We start from the raw sequence: 16093 nt of genomic DNA, 5'->3' as shown, positions 1-16093 counted from the left end.
GCAGAATTTAATCCATTTGCGACATTGAGTCGGAAAAACATGTCGCCTGCGTGAAAGATTTGGGTACCAAGTGCTACATCATAACGATTATATAGCCAAGTCCGACGGTACTTGCTACTGTCGATGCAGAAAAAAAACTCAGAAAGAGTTTAATTAAATACGAAGTGAGCATTTTCGAGGTTTCTCGTTTTTTTTTCTCGATTCGCTAGTGGAATGTAAAATCCATTCGAATAGACCATTGATTTTTCCAAAAAAAAAATTCAGAAAACATTTTAGAAGATGGCGAATAATGTATCGCTCAAAGTGAATACATTATATGCGAGCATCTTGGCTTTCCTACTTGCGGTAGCAAAACGTAGAGCTGGCGCCACGTAGCGGGGTTCAACAGAAACATTAACAATTTTTCAATATAAATTTTGATACTATTTATTATTGCAAATTTTGCACGGCAACTGTTAAAAAATCAATATTTATTAATACCAATTGTTAAGAACTTATGAAACTTTAATGATGCAATAATTTAAAAAACTATTGTGTGGATTTTTTCAAGCAGCCTCGAATTCTGAGCTTTATTCGACAAATGATTGAAATATTTTATCATCTTTTCCTAAAACTTCACAGACTCGAGAAGGTAAAAATATTTCAAATTCTCCGTTAGTGGATAGATGTTGTTTTGCTCCAAGTCCGACCATGATTTTCTGGGCAGAAACACTAACCGACAGACGTTGTTTATACTCGAATGATTCATTTGAAAAAAAAGGAAAGAAAATATTTAACGAAAAATGTATAAATTAATCTTTGTAATTATCGAAAGTCATCAAACTTACATTATTTATTTTTTTTTGTCTCCATTGAACTCTTAGCTTCTCTTTTCCTATGTTATAGAAGCCAAGTGTTGATATCTCGTAAGTTGTCTACAGCAAAAACGGCGTCTCCCTTTGAAGGCTTTTTGAAGCTTACATGGATTCTATTTCTAAAGTTTTTGTGTACTTTTTATGTATATTGACGGAAAAGTATATAAATAATGTTGTTGTTTATACAATATAGAGTTAAATTTTAAATCTTACCCATTGCCTAATAAAAAATTTTTGCAACGAATTTTGCTTTTATTGTCCCTTGGACAATAATGTTTGTAGCATCGAATAATAGCAAGATCGGCGTTTTTTCTAATTTTTAGTATAGCATATCACCTGCATTCGAAGAGGCCCCGTGCCAATCTTGGTTGCGTATCATTGCCGCAGAAACTTGATCGTATTACTGCTCGGAAAGGGATCGGGTCCGAATTTAGCCGATACAAGGGTTCAGACGCCTCTGCAGATTATTTGCCGGAAAAACAGCAGCGACGTAAATTTGGTGGAGACATTGTTCCGACTCGACGCCGAATCGAATCGCCCGTTGCGGATCTACGTGCCGGACGAGTACGACGAGACACCGCTGCACTGGGCCGTGGGACTGGGGCCCGACTACAAAGCGCACACCTCGTTGGAGAGGCGGGTTCAAACGAAAGCGGTCGAATTTCTGCTGAGAAACGGCGCGATCCAAATTGGCCCCATAGAAGCAGATCTTGTCCTCTGCATAAAATCTGCAGGAGAATGTATGACGACGACTTGATGGAGAAATTCTTCAAAGTCCGCGACGAGAAGCATCGATCGGTGCACGTCGACGCTCAGGAATATCGTTGGGGTAAAACGGCGTTCCAAGTGGCTCTGTTTTACGGCCACAAGAGGATGGTCAAATTGCTGCTAAAAAGGGGCACGATCCGAACTTGGCCGACGATAAAGGATCCACCGCTCTGCACAAGATTTGCTACGAATAAGATGACATAGGATTGGCAGCGATAATTTTTCAGATCAACAACGAGAGCAGCAGGCCGGCACCGATCGACGCTCGAGATACGTTGGGCAACACGCCGTTGCACGTGGCTGCGTATTCCGGCAACAGAAACTCGACGGAACTGCTGCTGAGGAAAGGAGTCGACCCAAATTCGGTCAATGAAGATGGAATGACGCCTCTGCATAATATTGGCAGGAGAGACAACGACGATGATTTGGCGGAACGATTTTTCTCGGTCAACAACGAAATCGGTCAACGGGTGCTGGTTGATACTCGAGATAATTTGGGCAACACGCCGCTGCATTTAGCTCTGTTTCGGGGCCACAAGAGGATGGCCGGATCGCTGCTGAAAAAAGTGACACAGGATTGGCAAAGATACTTTTCAAGGTCAACGACGAAAGACGCAGATTAGTGAAGGTCAACGCCGAGGGTCTTGCCGCTCGTGGTCGTTCGCCTTTTGGATTACGGTGCCGATCCGTCCGGCATGATCTTCCCCCCTACGAGTTATTTCGACAAGGAACACCCAGAAGTGTGGCGTAGATTCAACAAGTTGGAAATAGCGTCTGGAGTTCTGCTCGTCGCCGAACGTCTCGTGGCTACGAACTGGACAGAAGCGACGCGGAATTGATCATGAAATTTTTTTACAACTGTAGAGTACTCTTTGGGCAGGAGCATTTTGAAGAAGTTTGGCATCAGGACGAGATATTCACGAACGATGCAAAAAAAATAACGGTGAAGCCTAGTCTGTCGCTCTACGATCTGCTCAGATTACGGCCCGCGAAGGCTGCGAAACTACTCATGTACGCGGTCTACTTCGAATTGGCTCGTTCGAAAACATTGAAGATAAAAAGAATCGAATCTTGCGTCGAGTTTTTGAGCGAAAAAGTATTGAGAGGATTTATCGAGTCCTGAGCAATGGATCCTTTTATGGAGCTGACGCACTGTACACTGCCGCTTCTCTGCTGTGACATGGTCTTCGATCATCTAACGAAAGAAAGATTTATATAATATTTGCTTGGCGGCTTCGGGCCAAAGCTCTTCGAATCGCCAAATAGTTGATTCACGTTTTTCATATTTTCCATAGCATATTTTACATTCTAATATAGAAATTAAAAAAAATTAGTATTTACTTTTTTTTATTGACAAGCACACATCATTAGACGATCCCCCATCAATATTAAAATCATTTAAACATAAATCTAAATTACAAGTATTAAAAAAAAAAATTATACTATACCGGAATTGAAAAAGTTCGAATATTAAAAAAAAGCTCGAGAAGGTCAGTGTGGGTATTTTCACTCAACTTTGAATCAAGTTTTTACATGAGATGAAAACATAATACCAGATTTAAATAATATAAATATGTTAAACATGTTCAGCTCAATACGTCAAATTAAAAAAAAAAATTTTATGTTAAATTAGATCGTTAATATTAATTATTGAGCGAATATAGCAGACACTAGCGAAAGTATTCACATTGACCTTAAGTGAAATTTCGGGTACGCGAATTTTTCTGAATCTGCTTTGTTAGTAAAACTTCCATGGGTATCGAGGAATTGAGCCGTAAAAAACTAGTGAACGAGCGAAGGCGATCATTTTAGGATTAAATTCAGGGATCGATTCATTACGTTTAAGGCAAGGGTGCCGAGTGACTTTGATTGTTTTCGCCTGTGACTTCATTGCACGCGATGCCAAGAATTGACCGTTAGAAATCCGAAAATACGTATATATTCATAAGCAAATGAAAAAATCTTAAAGTATGCACAATTTAGTCACACGCAATATATACAAGTTAATAAGTGAAAGTAGCTCAATTGAAATATTTTTATACGGTAGCGTTCGTGCTCTCTCTTTCTCTCGCTCGCGACCTGACAAATTTAATGTCCCCTTTGTGTACATAATAGCTCGCGCTTGTATATCCCTAATAGCTTTGTCCGCGTGTTTTACTCTCTTCTCTGATGAAAAATTCGAGTATATAATCAAAAGTTCACTTACGAGGAGAGCCACAGGTCTCCACCAAACATTTTTGAGTGACCCTTTTTAGAGTTTCAATAGTATGTATTAGCTTATCACGGTATCAGGCTTCAAATGGTCGTGTGGTCGACGAAAAAAAAAATCGAAACTCATTTTTTAGATTTATTTATTTAATTAATATAAAAAATTTACAACATTGACTAACAAAATTCCATTGTCATAATTATTTTTTGCCTGCAGGCGCTAGGTAAATGCCCGATTTTCGAAGTTCTCTCGTGACAGATACTCGAAATTGAGCTTTTGAACCACGAATAATACTCAAATTTTTAAGATCGACATTCGTCACGATCCACGTATCTATAAATGTAGGCTCGCAATGCAGCAGCAGCAATATAGAGCCTCGTTATTGTCTCCATCGATCGTTCGGTTAATTATCATCATATTCCTTAAATCGACCGTCTACGCGTGTATGTGGGGCCGATCAAAATACATGACGTAACGCGAAGAAGATACACGCAACGTCTGCACACAATGCGCCACGGGCACTGCGCCACGTATATGACATATGCGCAAATATGCGCCGGGCATTGATTGTCGTCGTCGGGGATCGATCGTCGCGGCGATTATTAACGCTCGATCACTTCGTCAACTATTCCAGGAACGCCATTTCTATATTTGTTATATTGTATAGCTTCTGTGTCGTCGGATGCTCCGCTACAAAAGCTTCGCAAATCGAGAATATATCCTTGAGCGACTCTCAACGGCGCGCATAATATTACCGCGGTGTATGACACTAATTTTGCGCGATTATTTATCGCTTCGTGCGTTATTAACTGCTGCTGCTGTTGCTGCTACAGCTGTCATCGTTGAAATCAATTTGGCCGGATCGAATCGGGGTCCCCTGAGAAAGCTCGAAGCACCGTTGGGCGTGCAACAACGCGAGTAACACGAGCCTCGTACGAGAGAAAAAAAAATAATTATAATCATCGTCGCCGCCGCCGTCGTCGATCGTCAACCCGCAAATAGCAGAGTAGAGGGACGACGTCGAAACTCAATATACACGCATAAAATATAATCGGCACGGAGAGGCCGCGGCGCAAAAACGAGCCATTGTGTTATTCAAATGAGCTCGAACGCGCGCACACTCGATCACACGAGCCTTTCACGCGCGCGATTCGAGAGAATAATTGAAAATCGTTCCTGGTCCTCTGCTGTACTCGACGTTACGGGTGTACTGGAACGGGGGGCAAGTTTTTTTTTCTAAATAAAGCTCTTCACTCGTGTTGGTAATGAGGGAAGCGATCAAGTGTATATTTTCAATAGAAAGCGACAGCAGCGGGTGATTACGAGTTTTTATAACAAAACAAAAAGAAGTTCAAGGGCGTGCGAGCATTCTATTATTCGGATATCACACGACTAGAATCCAACTCATCGGATGATTATTTTTTTAGTCTTCGTATTTTTTCATTTCTGCGTGGATAACGTTGGTCTCGAGGAGGTATATCGCGTGGTAATAAGTACACAATTTCAAATGTTTTACTTCATTTATTTAATCGACGTGGAAAATTTATCGACATCACGAACTCGGTCCGGCCGCGGCCAAGCAAATGCTGCATAAATCCTTGACTCCCAGCTGATCCAGGACCATTTCACAAATCTCAAGCGGCAGCCTCTTGCGAATCAACTCCCAGAAAGGATCCAGTGACCAGCGCCGGAAAAATCGCCGCGTTATCAGCTCGCACAGATGCGCGACGCAAGCGACGTGACTGATATTAATCAGACGGGAGTGGAACAACTTTCCCGAGCGCGCGAACTCGAAGTAGTCCTCGTATCCGACTCGTTTTTCCGCCTCCTCGGCCGGCAACTGTATCAAGTCGTTGAGCGACAGACTCGGAACGATCGTTATCTTCTTGGCTTCGCTGGCGAACTCGTCGTCGTAGCGATATTCGTCGAGATCCGATTTCCCGAAAAATTCGTAGGTCGCGTTGTAGTCCGCCAACGTCTCGAGCATATCGTAACGGGCAAAATGTCTCATGATCGTCAGAGCTCCGCTACGGTCGAGCTCGTATCCTCTTTGCTCGAGAAGTTGGACGATGATCAGAGCGGCCGACGTCTGTCTCAGCTTGAAGTGGTCGCACGTCTCGTTCGGACATCGCGGCCAATCCATGACGAAATAACTCTCGGTGGGAAAAACAAAGTCGGACAGATCGGCGCCACGATCCAAGAGAAAACGGAGCGTCGATCGCCACCCGCTGCCCGAGCTCGGCGTTCACGTCGAAGAACAGCTCCGCCAATTTATCGGCCCAGAATATCGCGGCGATGACGTGCAGCGGAGTCAAACCTTCGGCGTCGACCGAGTTCGGATCCGCGCCCCTTCTCAGCAGCAACTCGGCCGTGTCCCGGTAGTTTCTTGCCAGAGCCATGTGCAGCGCCGTGCGGCCCTCGCGGTTCCGGGCGTCGACCAGCACCTCTCGACCCCTCTCGTCGCAAATCTCGAAGAGCAGCTCCGCCAAGCCATCGCGATCGTTCGTAAGGCAAATCGAGTGCAGAGCGGTATAGCCGTAATGGTTCGGTAGATTCGGATCAGCGCCTCGTCTCAGCAACAATTTGACGACTTTTTTTCTGCTGCGCCACAGAGCCAAGTGCAGCGCCGAGTCGCCGGTTTTCGATACGAGACCATTGGGATCCTGGCCGAGCTCGAGGAATTTCCGCGCGACTTTGACGCAGCCGAACAGGCAGGCCGCGTGAAAATGCGTCATGTTGGTCTTCTCGTCCACGTAGTTCACGTCTGAGTATATTTGAAAAAGCGCACCGGCCATGGTTTCGCAATGGCTGAACCAGCTTCTGGCCGCATGATGTATCGGCGTGGTGCGACGCGTCGACGTCTTGCCGTCTTTATCAACTTTGGGCTCGTCTCTGTAGCCGCTGCGAGCCACGAACTTGGCGATCAGTTCGCCTTGACGAATATACCTCTCGTTTTTGTTGTATATCAAGTTTACGGAATCCGTAAGAAGACATTCGATTTCTTCGGCTCGAAAGATGTTTCGGAGATTTGGAAGTCGACCCTTCCATCGTCTGACAATGGGATAAAGTTGACGGAGAAGTTCGTGTCTGTCATATTCGATCTCCCAATTGACCTGTTCACGCAGACTCTTTAATTTGTCGAAATAGTTTTCATTATCTTGTGCCATCGTTTAAAATTGCACTCGCGCACACACTTAAGCTTAAAATTGGAAATATTTTTTACTTTTTCACTTGATGCAGTCGATGCGATATTTCCTTAGATGCTCACGCTGCGGCGTCGTAACCTATACTGAACTATATTTACATGCACTATGATATACAGATAGAATAAAAAACACACGGGCGAAGCTATAAGAGATTCAAGTGTGAGCTAACTATATCTATGGTAAGAGACGTTAAACTCGGTCAAGATTAGAAAGTGAAAGTGAAAGTGACCGTAGTATAGACTGAAAAAAATCTCAGAAGCAAGTCCAACAAAAGTGGACCGCTGAATCAGAACATTTTTTTTCAGTGTAGGGGCCACACTTGTATGCAAAATTCGCGGCAATAAAGATAATAGCACATAAGCCAAAGCACTGCTTCTATTTAGCTGAATATATAGTCTAGCCACTGAGGGGGTTTCTCGTATATGCATTGGAAAGTTCCACAAAAAACGAAGTGTATTTCTGCGCATTTTTGCCCGCTTATCCCGAATTTTCAACTCTCACCAGGCTCAAAGGGTCGATTAATTTTTTATAAACAATTTAATTGTTTATATGGCTATATAACTCCTAAACTAATGAATATTTACCAAAACAATTTTTTTTCATTTTATTGCACACAAAAAGACCAAAATTCATTTTTTATCTTTAAAATTTGAAAAACAACAACTCAGTCATTTACTGGTGCGGTTACCCTATTCTATTTTTCGGCCCATATTAGGTATATACGAAAGTATTTTCCTAATCTCTGCGTAAGACAAGGATGACCGCTCCCAACTTTTGTTCAATATTGACATTTGATTTTTTACTTGAAAAAAGTGATTAATGATCTTTTTTTTATGGAAAGACACGTATAATTGTAAGAATTACTCAAATCAATCACATTTCATCTGGTACACTTAATTGAAACTAAAAAACAGTATAAATTCTTCAAGTGTCCAGGTTTTCAGCAGTGTCCAGCTTTCGGCAACGTGTGACATTTTTTACGATTTTTGGTAAATTATATTGAAATAAAATTAAAACGCAAAATAATTTCAATTGGAAAAGTTGAAGAATTCAATTTTTTATTTAATAAATAATATTTGAGGAATTCGGAATTGAGATCGAAATTTAATTTATCATTAAATTAATGTCTCGATTATTGGAAAATAGTTTCATTCCCATTGCTGCCGAAATGTGTTAATGATTACTTTGCAAAGATGCAAAGCGCAAGTTTCTTCATATTCTTTGAGACGATCCCATTTTTCCATAGAGTGTGCAAATTTGAAATATGGGGCGTAAGAAAAAATGTTTATGGTTTCATTATATCTAAATTCGACCAGGTCGTATAGCGACAAAATATGTTGTGGTATGAGTGTCCGTTTCGCCATTTCTTTAAAGTCATCGTTATCATACCAAAAATTATTCAGACCCGCCGTCTTCTTGAACAATTTATGTTCATTAAATAGATTTATAATAATCTGAGCGTCATTTTGGAAAAAGTTCCCATTGTTTTTCAGACGTTCTGCAACGTCTAGAGCACCAGATGCTAAAACCAGGAGGAATCGAGGTTCCGTGAATCTGAAACTTTGTGTGGCAAGTGTAAAGTCATTCAGAGAGGGGAAAATGAATTTTGTTGTGTCAGCACCATGATCCAAGAGTACGTCGACCGTATCTGGCATAAGATGCGCCACGGCGCATTGGAGTGGTGTTCGTCCCAACTTGTCCTTCGCGTCAATTTGCACCGTCTGCCGGATGTCGTCGTTGATCTTGAAAAACGTCTCCACTAAGTCCTCGTTGTCGACGTTCCTCTTGCAAATAATATGCAGAGGTGTCGATCCATCCTCGTTGCACACATTCGGATCGGCGCCGTTTCTCAGTAGTACTTCGGCCAACTCCTTGTGTGCGTTCATGAGAGCCAAATGTAGTGGTGTATTACCCAACTTGTCCTGGGCGTTGACACGAGGGGACGAATTACCGATGAAAAAAAGTCGAACTGTATCGTCATCTGTGTCCTTCTGGCACATAATATGCAATACGTTTTTCTCTTCTACATTGACTATATTTGGATCCGCGCCTCTTCTAAGTAGTAAAGCCGCTGCTTTTCTAAAATCGAATTGAACTGCATATTGAATAGGTGTCCAACCTTGGTCGTCCTGGGCGTTGACCTGCACCGTTTGACGAGTTTCGTCGCAGATGCCGAAGAACAACTTTGCTAATTTAAAGCTGCCTTTTTCGATTAAACGGTGCAGCGGAGTCGATCCCTCCTCGTCGGCCGAATTCACATCGGCGCCGCTTCTCAACAGCAACTCGATCACTTGTTTTTGGTTCCACTTGAGAGCTAAATGTAGCGTCGACTCGCGCCTCGTTCGCCAAGGACAATTGGGATCCTGGCCGAGCTCGAGGAATTTTTCGACGACGTCTGCGAAACCGAATTGACAGGCGACGTGGAAGTGCGTCAGGCCCGTCTCCTCGTCCACGTAATTTACGCACAAATTTGTATAAATTTTAAAAAGATCGCGGACGAAATCGCGATCCCTGCGTCTCGTGGCTCGATGTACTGGCGTGGTGCGGAACACCAACGGTTCGCCGGCTTCATTGAACTTGGGCCGATCCTTGTAGCCACTGCGTAATAGCCACGTAATAAATGTGTTTGTCTTGAATTTTCTTGTCGATTGCGATAAGTACCATACGACATTGTCGTCAGTACAGATGTCTTGGACATTTGGAATTTCGCCCTTCCAATTTTTTACTGTCCGATATAATTGATTCAAAAATTTGAATTTATTTTCTTCGGTATCCTCCTTGACTTTGGCTCGCAATTTGCTTAGCGTGTAGATATTCATTTTTAAATTTTGAATAACACAGCAACTACACGACACAAGTGATTGTTGACTGATGTATAATAGACAACGACTCATTCAGTATAAGTAAACATCTCGCCGAACCTCGCAAGACAACATATCAACAAAAACATAACGCATCAATTTTGTGAAAGTTTTTACGCGTTCGACGATTGAAATCGGTACAATGCCTTGGCAATGAAACGACTCGTTACTGCATGACGGGATCGCGCAAGCATTTTTACAAGTGCAGCAACCATCGCGCACGCGAGTCGCGTCCGTGACTGCCGCAGAGAGCTCGTGGACGTGTGCTTTTTTTCTTTTTTTTCCCCTCATTTTTCTTTCAACCTGCGAGCATCGATGCACAATCGATGCACAATCGACTGAATCTCTCGCTCGTACGTGGCGTACACAGGTGCACAACACTCGATCGCTATCATTTTGGTATGTATACATCGTCGCGTCGCTCCCCTGATATTATTATACGCGGGAAAATAAGCCTGTGTGCGAACACGATGTATTATTTGCGAGTCGCACCGCTCGGCGGCGATCGACTCGGTCCCGGCTATCGTCGCAAGCGCCGGAATCGGCCGCTCCGTAAGGATATATACCGATTTCGCGACACTGCCTCGCGGATATGTCCGGCAGTCTCTTGGATACACACGATCTACTATTTCTCTCTTGCTACTCTTGCAATAACCTCTCTCTTACACGACATGCCACAGAGACGATATCACGACATATCCAAAACATTTTTTGCCTCGACAAAAAGTGTAATTTTTTTTCATCGGCTGCAGCCCTTGGTTGAAATATGCGATCGAGTGGAAGTATGCGACTCGATTACTCGATAAAATTTTCAAGCGTCTCCTTATGCTTATTCGTCGAATTTTTGCTTCGATAAGCTCACTTCCGTCGCGAAGATTCGTATTGCCGTCCGCAGCGTCAGTTCCAGTAATGAAGGCTCGTAAAAAAACGAATAAATAAATAAATCGTGTAACGAAAGTCGATCGAGCCACGAGCGCACACACGCTTACGGCTCTCGATTACGCTAATTACTTCTCGCTATACGGAAGACAATATAAAGGGTCTCTTTACACGTATAAAAAGCTTCGAGCTATATACGTTTTCACGGCTTATAATTGTTGAGTCTTCTTCATCTTTTTTTTATACATCGTCGACAGCTACAATCGAAATTGCCGCCAAGTTCGAGTTCATTCTTATACATACGCACACGAGATCATATCTGTCCTCCTGATATAAATATCAACGTTATTAATTATAATAACTCGATACGCCGATGCAGAGAGCCTCGATCGGGTATCTATGATCGCAGCGGCAGTGGCAGCTGCAGCACGTGACACCGTAAGGATCTCGAGTATAGGAACGCATGATCGAGAGACCATGCATATACTACACGAGCGAGGGAAATCTAGAAGGCTAGATTGTGGATGAAACTCGATCGCGGAAAAAAGACTCGGTATTATTGTACAGCTTTGCTTGCGCCGTCTGCTGCTATTTATAATTAGCCGAGTAGCGAGATATGTATATGCAGATATTCCCGCTTTATTTTCTATGAGGACAGATGTAGACCGAAACTTTTCCGAGACAGTTGCGAGGCGAGAAAAGTTCGCGAACTTACTTAATTTGGCGACTGGGACGAACTCAATTATGCATGTGGCTTTTCGTTCGCTCGCTTACATTATTTTTAATATCGAGTTCGCACCCAGAGTTGCGCAGCCGGTGACTACCAATTTGGTACGGATTATCATCGACAGGTGGCGTCGGCCCACTCGAGGAGTCGTACGTGCGACAATATTTGCCCACATATGGCTACATATGATGGTTGTCTTATACTCTTATTCTTATATCAATTTCAATCGATGATTCGATCGTTTCATTTATAATTTTCCAATGTATTATATTTTTGTTTTTATATTTACATCTAAGAGTGATGTTCTTTTACAATTTTTTTTCTTGAAAAACCAACTTATTTAGCGATAAAAGATACATTTATCACAGTATCGTAATGACATTTGTACAGTGATTTATAGAAATATGATCTTATAAACAATTATATAAGATGACCGTTTCTTTTACATTTTGAAATAAAAACAATTCTGCATTCGTACAATCAAAATGAGTAGAACCGTAGAATTATATCTAATTTTCTCGTCGTTCATCATTCATTAGACGTGAGTTACGTACTGCAATTGTTTCAATGATATAATTACAATGACCTATTTTTATTTCGTTCGCAGCCCTGCTCGTGGTGTATATTTCATGCACGGCGAAATTTCGACTGTTACTTGGGCTCAGCAGAGGTTATGCATTCCAAGCCCGACGTGAACAACGGAACGAGCACAGCTCTCAGTGCTCTTCGCCGGTTTTCTTGTGTAGTTAGCTCGATCTTCGCGTCGCGGGAAGGTTAACTATTGAAGAAGTGGAAAGGATGGAATCCATTGGTTTATTGAACAGTCCTGACAGGTAATTTTTATCTATTGAGAATGAAACGATAAAAATGTAACAAAATATTCGATCTTATTGGGGTTATTTCAGAGTGAAAGAGAAGCCTAGTGATGTGCCCATTGAGAATGATGGTGAAATCATTGACGAAAGCAGCGATCTCAAAAACGTCCGACTCTTACCAGTTTTGGAAGAAAATCCAGTAAGAATTTATGAATAAATGTTAAACGTATTCTAGTTGTTTTTTTAGTAAAAATTATCACATTTCTTTGATTTTTCAACAGAACCAAACGCTTCGAGGACGTGACATTAAACTTGAAAGTGATGTCAATGACGTTACAGAAATAGTTGTTGAATGCGAAGACGTCAAGCCCGAAATTAATTCATTGAAAGTTGAAAAAGTTGACGATGAGACCGCACGAGAAGTGAAACAGGAATTTTCCCATGAAGTTACAGAAGATTCGAATTTGAATTTCGACTGTGAACTTAACAAACATAATAAAACAAGAGGAATGGCTAAAAAGTTTGACAACGAACGTAACCTCAAAACGCACATCGGTACAGTGCACCAGTGTACAATCCACGTATGTAAAATATGCAGTAAGAATTTCTCAAGTAAGGGCAGTCTGCGTAGGCATGACGAATCGATGCATCAATGTATCACCCACTCATGTGATATCTGCAGCAAGACATTTTCACTATAGAGTAGTCTCAAAGTTCACATAGATTCGGTGCACAATGGTATCAAATATACGTGTAATGTACGTGAAAAGACATTCACACGGATGCGTGGTCTCAAAACCCACATCGATGCGTCGCACAGCGATACCACTCATGCATATGATATATGCCAAAAGACATACTAAACCAAGAAAAATCTCCAATATCACATCTGTAGGACGCACAATTATATTAGAAGTATTTGTCATATTTGCGGAAAATCATTTTCACAAAAGAGTTATCTCCAAACCCACATCGATTCGATGCACAAAGGTATCATGCATCCATGCGATACATGCGGGAAGAAATTTACGCAGAAGGGTTATCTTGAAATTCATATGAATTCTATTCATAAAAAATAACTCATACATCCATTACATAAAGGCCGTATGAAGGTATCACAGATGCACGTGGCGCATGCCTAAAGGACATTTACAAGACAGGAGCGTCTTCAAAACCATGATTCGGTGAACCACTCACGTATTATAACTCAAGAAACGTATAAAATCGATGGTACTATTTCAGAATACTAATTTAAAAATCTATAATAAGTTGCTCCAATTTTGTCTCGTTATGTAAAACCAATGCTTGAATTTAAAATAAAATCAATACATTTTTGGTGGAAAATAAAAAACAAAATTAATTTTAAGGTTTATAAAATTTGATGTCAATTTTTTATCTCTTGCGATTCAAGACAGAAGTAACTCAACCGATCGGAAGCCGTTTGAAGCTTCATTTTTCATTGCATAACTATTTTATAAGTAAAAAAAATGAAAAAAAAAATAAATAAAGTACGTAAATAACAATGTATAGAAAAAATTGGCCCTAAATTTTCACAAATATCATCGATTTTTTCTCTTGCGTGTGTAAACGAGGCTCATCCCAGCAAGTCTAACAGACGCGTCTAAAAGAGAGAGAAAAAAAGAATGGAAAATCAGTCGTGCTAGAAAATGGAAATGGGTAAAGAAACGACATTACATATGCCATGCGGCAGTCGAAATCGCTCAGCGCACGTAGTACATATGGTTTTGAAAATTCTCACACGCGCGACGCCGCAGCCCGGAAAACTTTTGTTCGCATATATGATGTTCGCGTGGAATCGATCGCGACACATGCCGCCACTGCTGCTGCTGCGCGTCGTCGTAATATTCTCTCTCGGAGTAAAAGCCGAAAAAGTTTAAAAGAAGTCGCGCGCGACAAAAGCTCTCTCACTCTTCCCGTCCCGCCGAATTATCGGTTTGCTGGCTCCTGCCGCGTGAAAGCTCCGAATATCGCTGCTGCCACATGCACTCACGTACAAGTAGCAGTGGTGGTGATGGTTAGGAGAAGAAGAAGCAGAGAAAGAAGAGAAGCGAAAAAAAAACGGGGAGGAAGAGACGAGAAATCGACTGCGGCAAACAAATAGGAGTAGAGCATAGGCAGCCATATAAAGCATCGTCTCTCTTTCTCTTTCTCTCTGTGACTGTGTGTATATTATGTGCAGTCGGTCTCTCTTTTTTCATGCGTACACGAGTAGATAGATAGACAGAGAGAGAGAGAGAACCCGAGGAAGCTGAAGTAACTATACTGGGAAGCTTTTTCAGCTCACGTGCGTACGTAGTCGAGCGCACATATGCGATGCACGACGACGCGCGTCGTTGAACTTGAAAATCTCTCGCTCGTATACGCGCGTATACACACACGCGGCTTATTTCGCTCGCGTGAATTTACACCTTACCACTATACCTGGTGACCGATCGGAGACTGATCCGATAAATATACACAATGGCAGGTGCGCGTGGTGTAATCGCCCGCGTGCACTTGTTGCGACGAGAAGGAAAAAAATCGCTCCGCGTGGATTAATCAGTTTGAGTTGTAATGTATAGCTGGACTGTAATGTGTCGCGCGCTAAATTATGCTAATTAAGCGTGATACGTAATAAGTGTGTGGTCATTAAACATACAGGAGCTTTATAGTCGATAGGTCATTAACGATTCGTATTATTATATACGCGTATTATCGCGTATTTTCTGAGTACATTTATTGTATTTTTACGTATGAATAATTTTTATTTCTTTCGATTTAACATTTGACATCTCTTATTTTAAATGATCTTGTGCTTAGCAATGAAGAAACCGAAATCAATTTTTTTAAATTCATTTGTCCGAATGATATGGAAAATATATGCGACATCATATGCGGAGCCAGAGACTGATTTTTCATTGATGTTCACGCAGCGGCGCTATGTCTAGCGTACTGACTAAATATTTGTACACTGCAATTTATCTTTAAACATTTAAAAGTAGAGAAGCGAAAGTGGCTAGAACTATAACAGAAAAAAAAGAGCAGTCAAATTTTGGTAAAGAACAAAAATCAAAATTCAACTGTCCACTCGCGCGACTGTAAGATATACGCATCAATAATATGCACTAACCGTATAGATAAAAGTGTCCCATCTATAATCGACGAATTCTCGAGTTAGCACACTTTCTGTTTTTGACTATCGTGGCATGAAAACGTTGTGTTTTTACGATCAATTTTCCTGGGTATATGATCGGAAAAAAATTTTCAATTTTGTTGTCGTCTTTGAACTCGATAAAAGTGCGATTTGTCCTTTCCGTAAAAATCTATCGCGTTTGCACTAAGAAAATGACCACATTACACGATTATTTTATTATTATTATTTTTTTCATCAATTAAATCGTGCATAATATGTGAATTAAATATTTTTTCATAATGAAAGTATTTTAGTTGTTTTCGAGTATTTGTACTGTTTCAATTGTGCGGTGGTACAGGCATCCCTTGTTATACGCGGAATTCGTTATCCGCGGTTAGTCCATTTGTGCCCGTCCCTTCGTATCCGCAGGTCAAGTCTTGTTATCCGCGAATCAATGATCGTACTTTTTTTCTCGAACGTATCTATACTCAGTTTGAATTTTATCAATGTAGACGCGCCAATCGAAATTGTCAATTAACCTAAATTTGTTGAAAATTTCTAAATTTAATAAGTATGGCTCCTTCTAAAACTCCATCAAAAACACCACTGCAAGGCGCTTCGACGTTAATGAATCTACCATA

At 41.4% G+C, this 16093-nt stretch overlaps 3 protein-coding genes across 3 annotated transcripts; 1 reads left to right on the top strand and 2 right to left on the bottom strand.

The window, feature by feature from the left end:
- Nucleotides 1-5383: 5383 nt before the first annotated feature.
- Nucleotides 5384-6998, bottom strand: LOC106649339 (ankyrin-3-like). Its single transcript, XM_014366700.1, has 2 exons — nt 6057-6998; nt 5384-5986 (listed from the first exon to the last, which is right to left on the bottom strand). The coding sequence occupies exons 1-2, from the start codon at nt 6996-6998 to the stop codon at nt 5384-5386; spliced, it is 1545 nt and encodes a 514-aa protein (XP_014222186.1).
- A 1187-nt stretch (nt 6999-8185) lies between these two features.
- Nucleotides 8186-9856, bottom strand: LOC106649338 (serine/threonine-protein phosphatase 6 regulatory ankyrin repeat subunit C-like). The gene has a single exon (XM_014366699.1). It carries the CDS (start codon nt 9854-9856, stop codon nt 8186-8188), a length of 1671 nt encoding a protein of 556 aa, XP_014222185.1.
- Nucleotides 9857-12260: 2404 nt separating this feature from the next.
- Nucleotides 12261-13500, top strand: LOC106649337 (MDS1 and EVI1 complex locus protein EVI1-like). Its single transcript, XM_023462246.1, has 3 exons — nt 12261-12337; nt 12410-12518; nt 12601-13500. Exons 1-3 carry the CDS (start codon nt 12303-12305, stop codon nt 13018-13020), a joined length of 564 nt encoding a protein of 187 aa, XP_023318014.1. The 5' UTR covers nt 12261-12302; the 3' UTR covers nt 13021-13500.
- The last annotated feature ends 2593 nt before the right edge of the window (nt 13501-16093 follow it).

Source organism: Trichogramma pretiosum, unplaced genomic scaffold (genome assembly GCF_000599845.2).
Source record: "Trichogramma pretiosum strain Unisexual culture from Peru unplaced genomic scaffold, Tpre_2.0 scaffold9, whole genome shotgun sequence".
Taxonomy (NCBI): Eukaryota; Metazoa; Arthropoda; class Insecta; order Hymenoptera; family Trichogrammatidae; genus Trichogramma; species Trichogramma pretiosum.
The sequence above is the reverse complement of the archived record's forward strand: the minus strand, read 5'-3'. Positions and strand labels throughout refer to the sequence as shown.

Coding starts and splice junctions, on each gene's coding strand:
- LOC106649338 (XM_014366699.1), bottom strand. CDS start 9,856: ATGAATATCTACACGCTAAGCAAATTGCGAGCCAAAGTCAAGGAGGAT.
- LOC106649339 (XM_014366700.1), bottom strand. CDS start 6,998: ATGGCACAAGATAATGAAAACTATTTCGACAAATTAAAGAGTCTGCGT. Junction 5,987..6,056: donor ACGCCGAGCTCGGGCAGCGG/GTGGCGATCGAC, acceptor TTTCCCACCGAG/AGTTATTTCGTCATGGATTG.
- LOC106649337 (XM_023462246.1), top strand. CDS start 12,303: ATGGAATCCATTGGTTTATTGAACAGTCCTGACAG. Junction 12,338..12,409: donor TTATTGAACAGTCCTGACAG/GTAATTTTTATC, acceptor GGGTTATTTCAG/AGTGAAAGAGAAGCCTAGTG. Junction 12,519..12,600: donor CAGTTTTGGAAGAAAATCCA/GTAAGAATTTAT, acceptor ATTTTTCAACAG/AACCAAACGCTTCGAGGACG.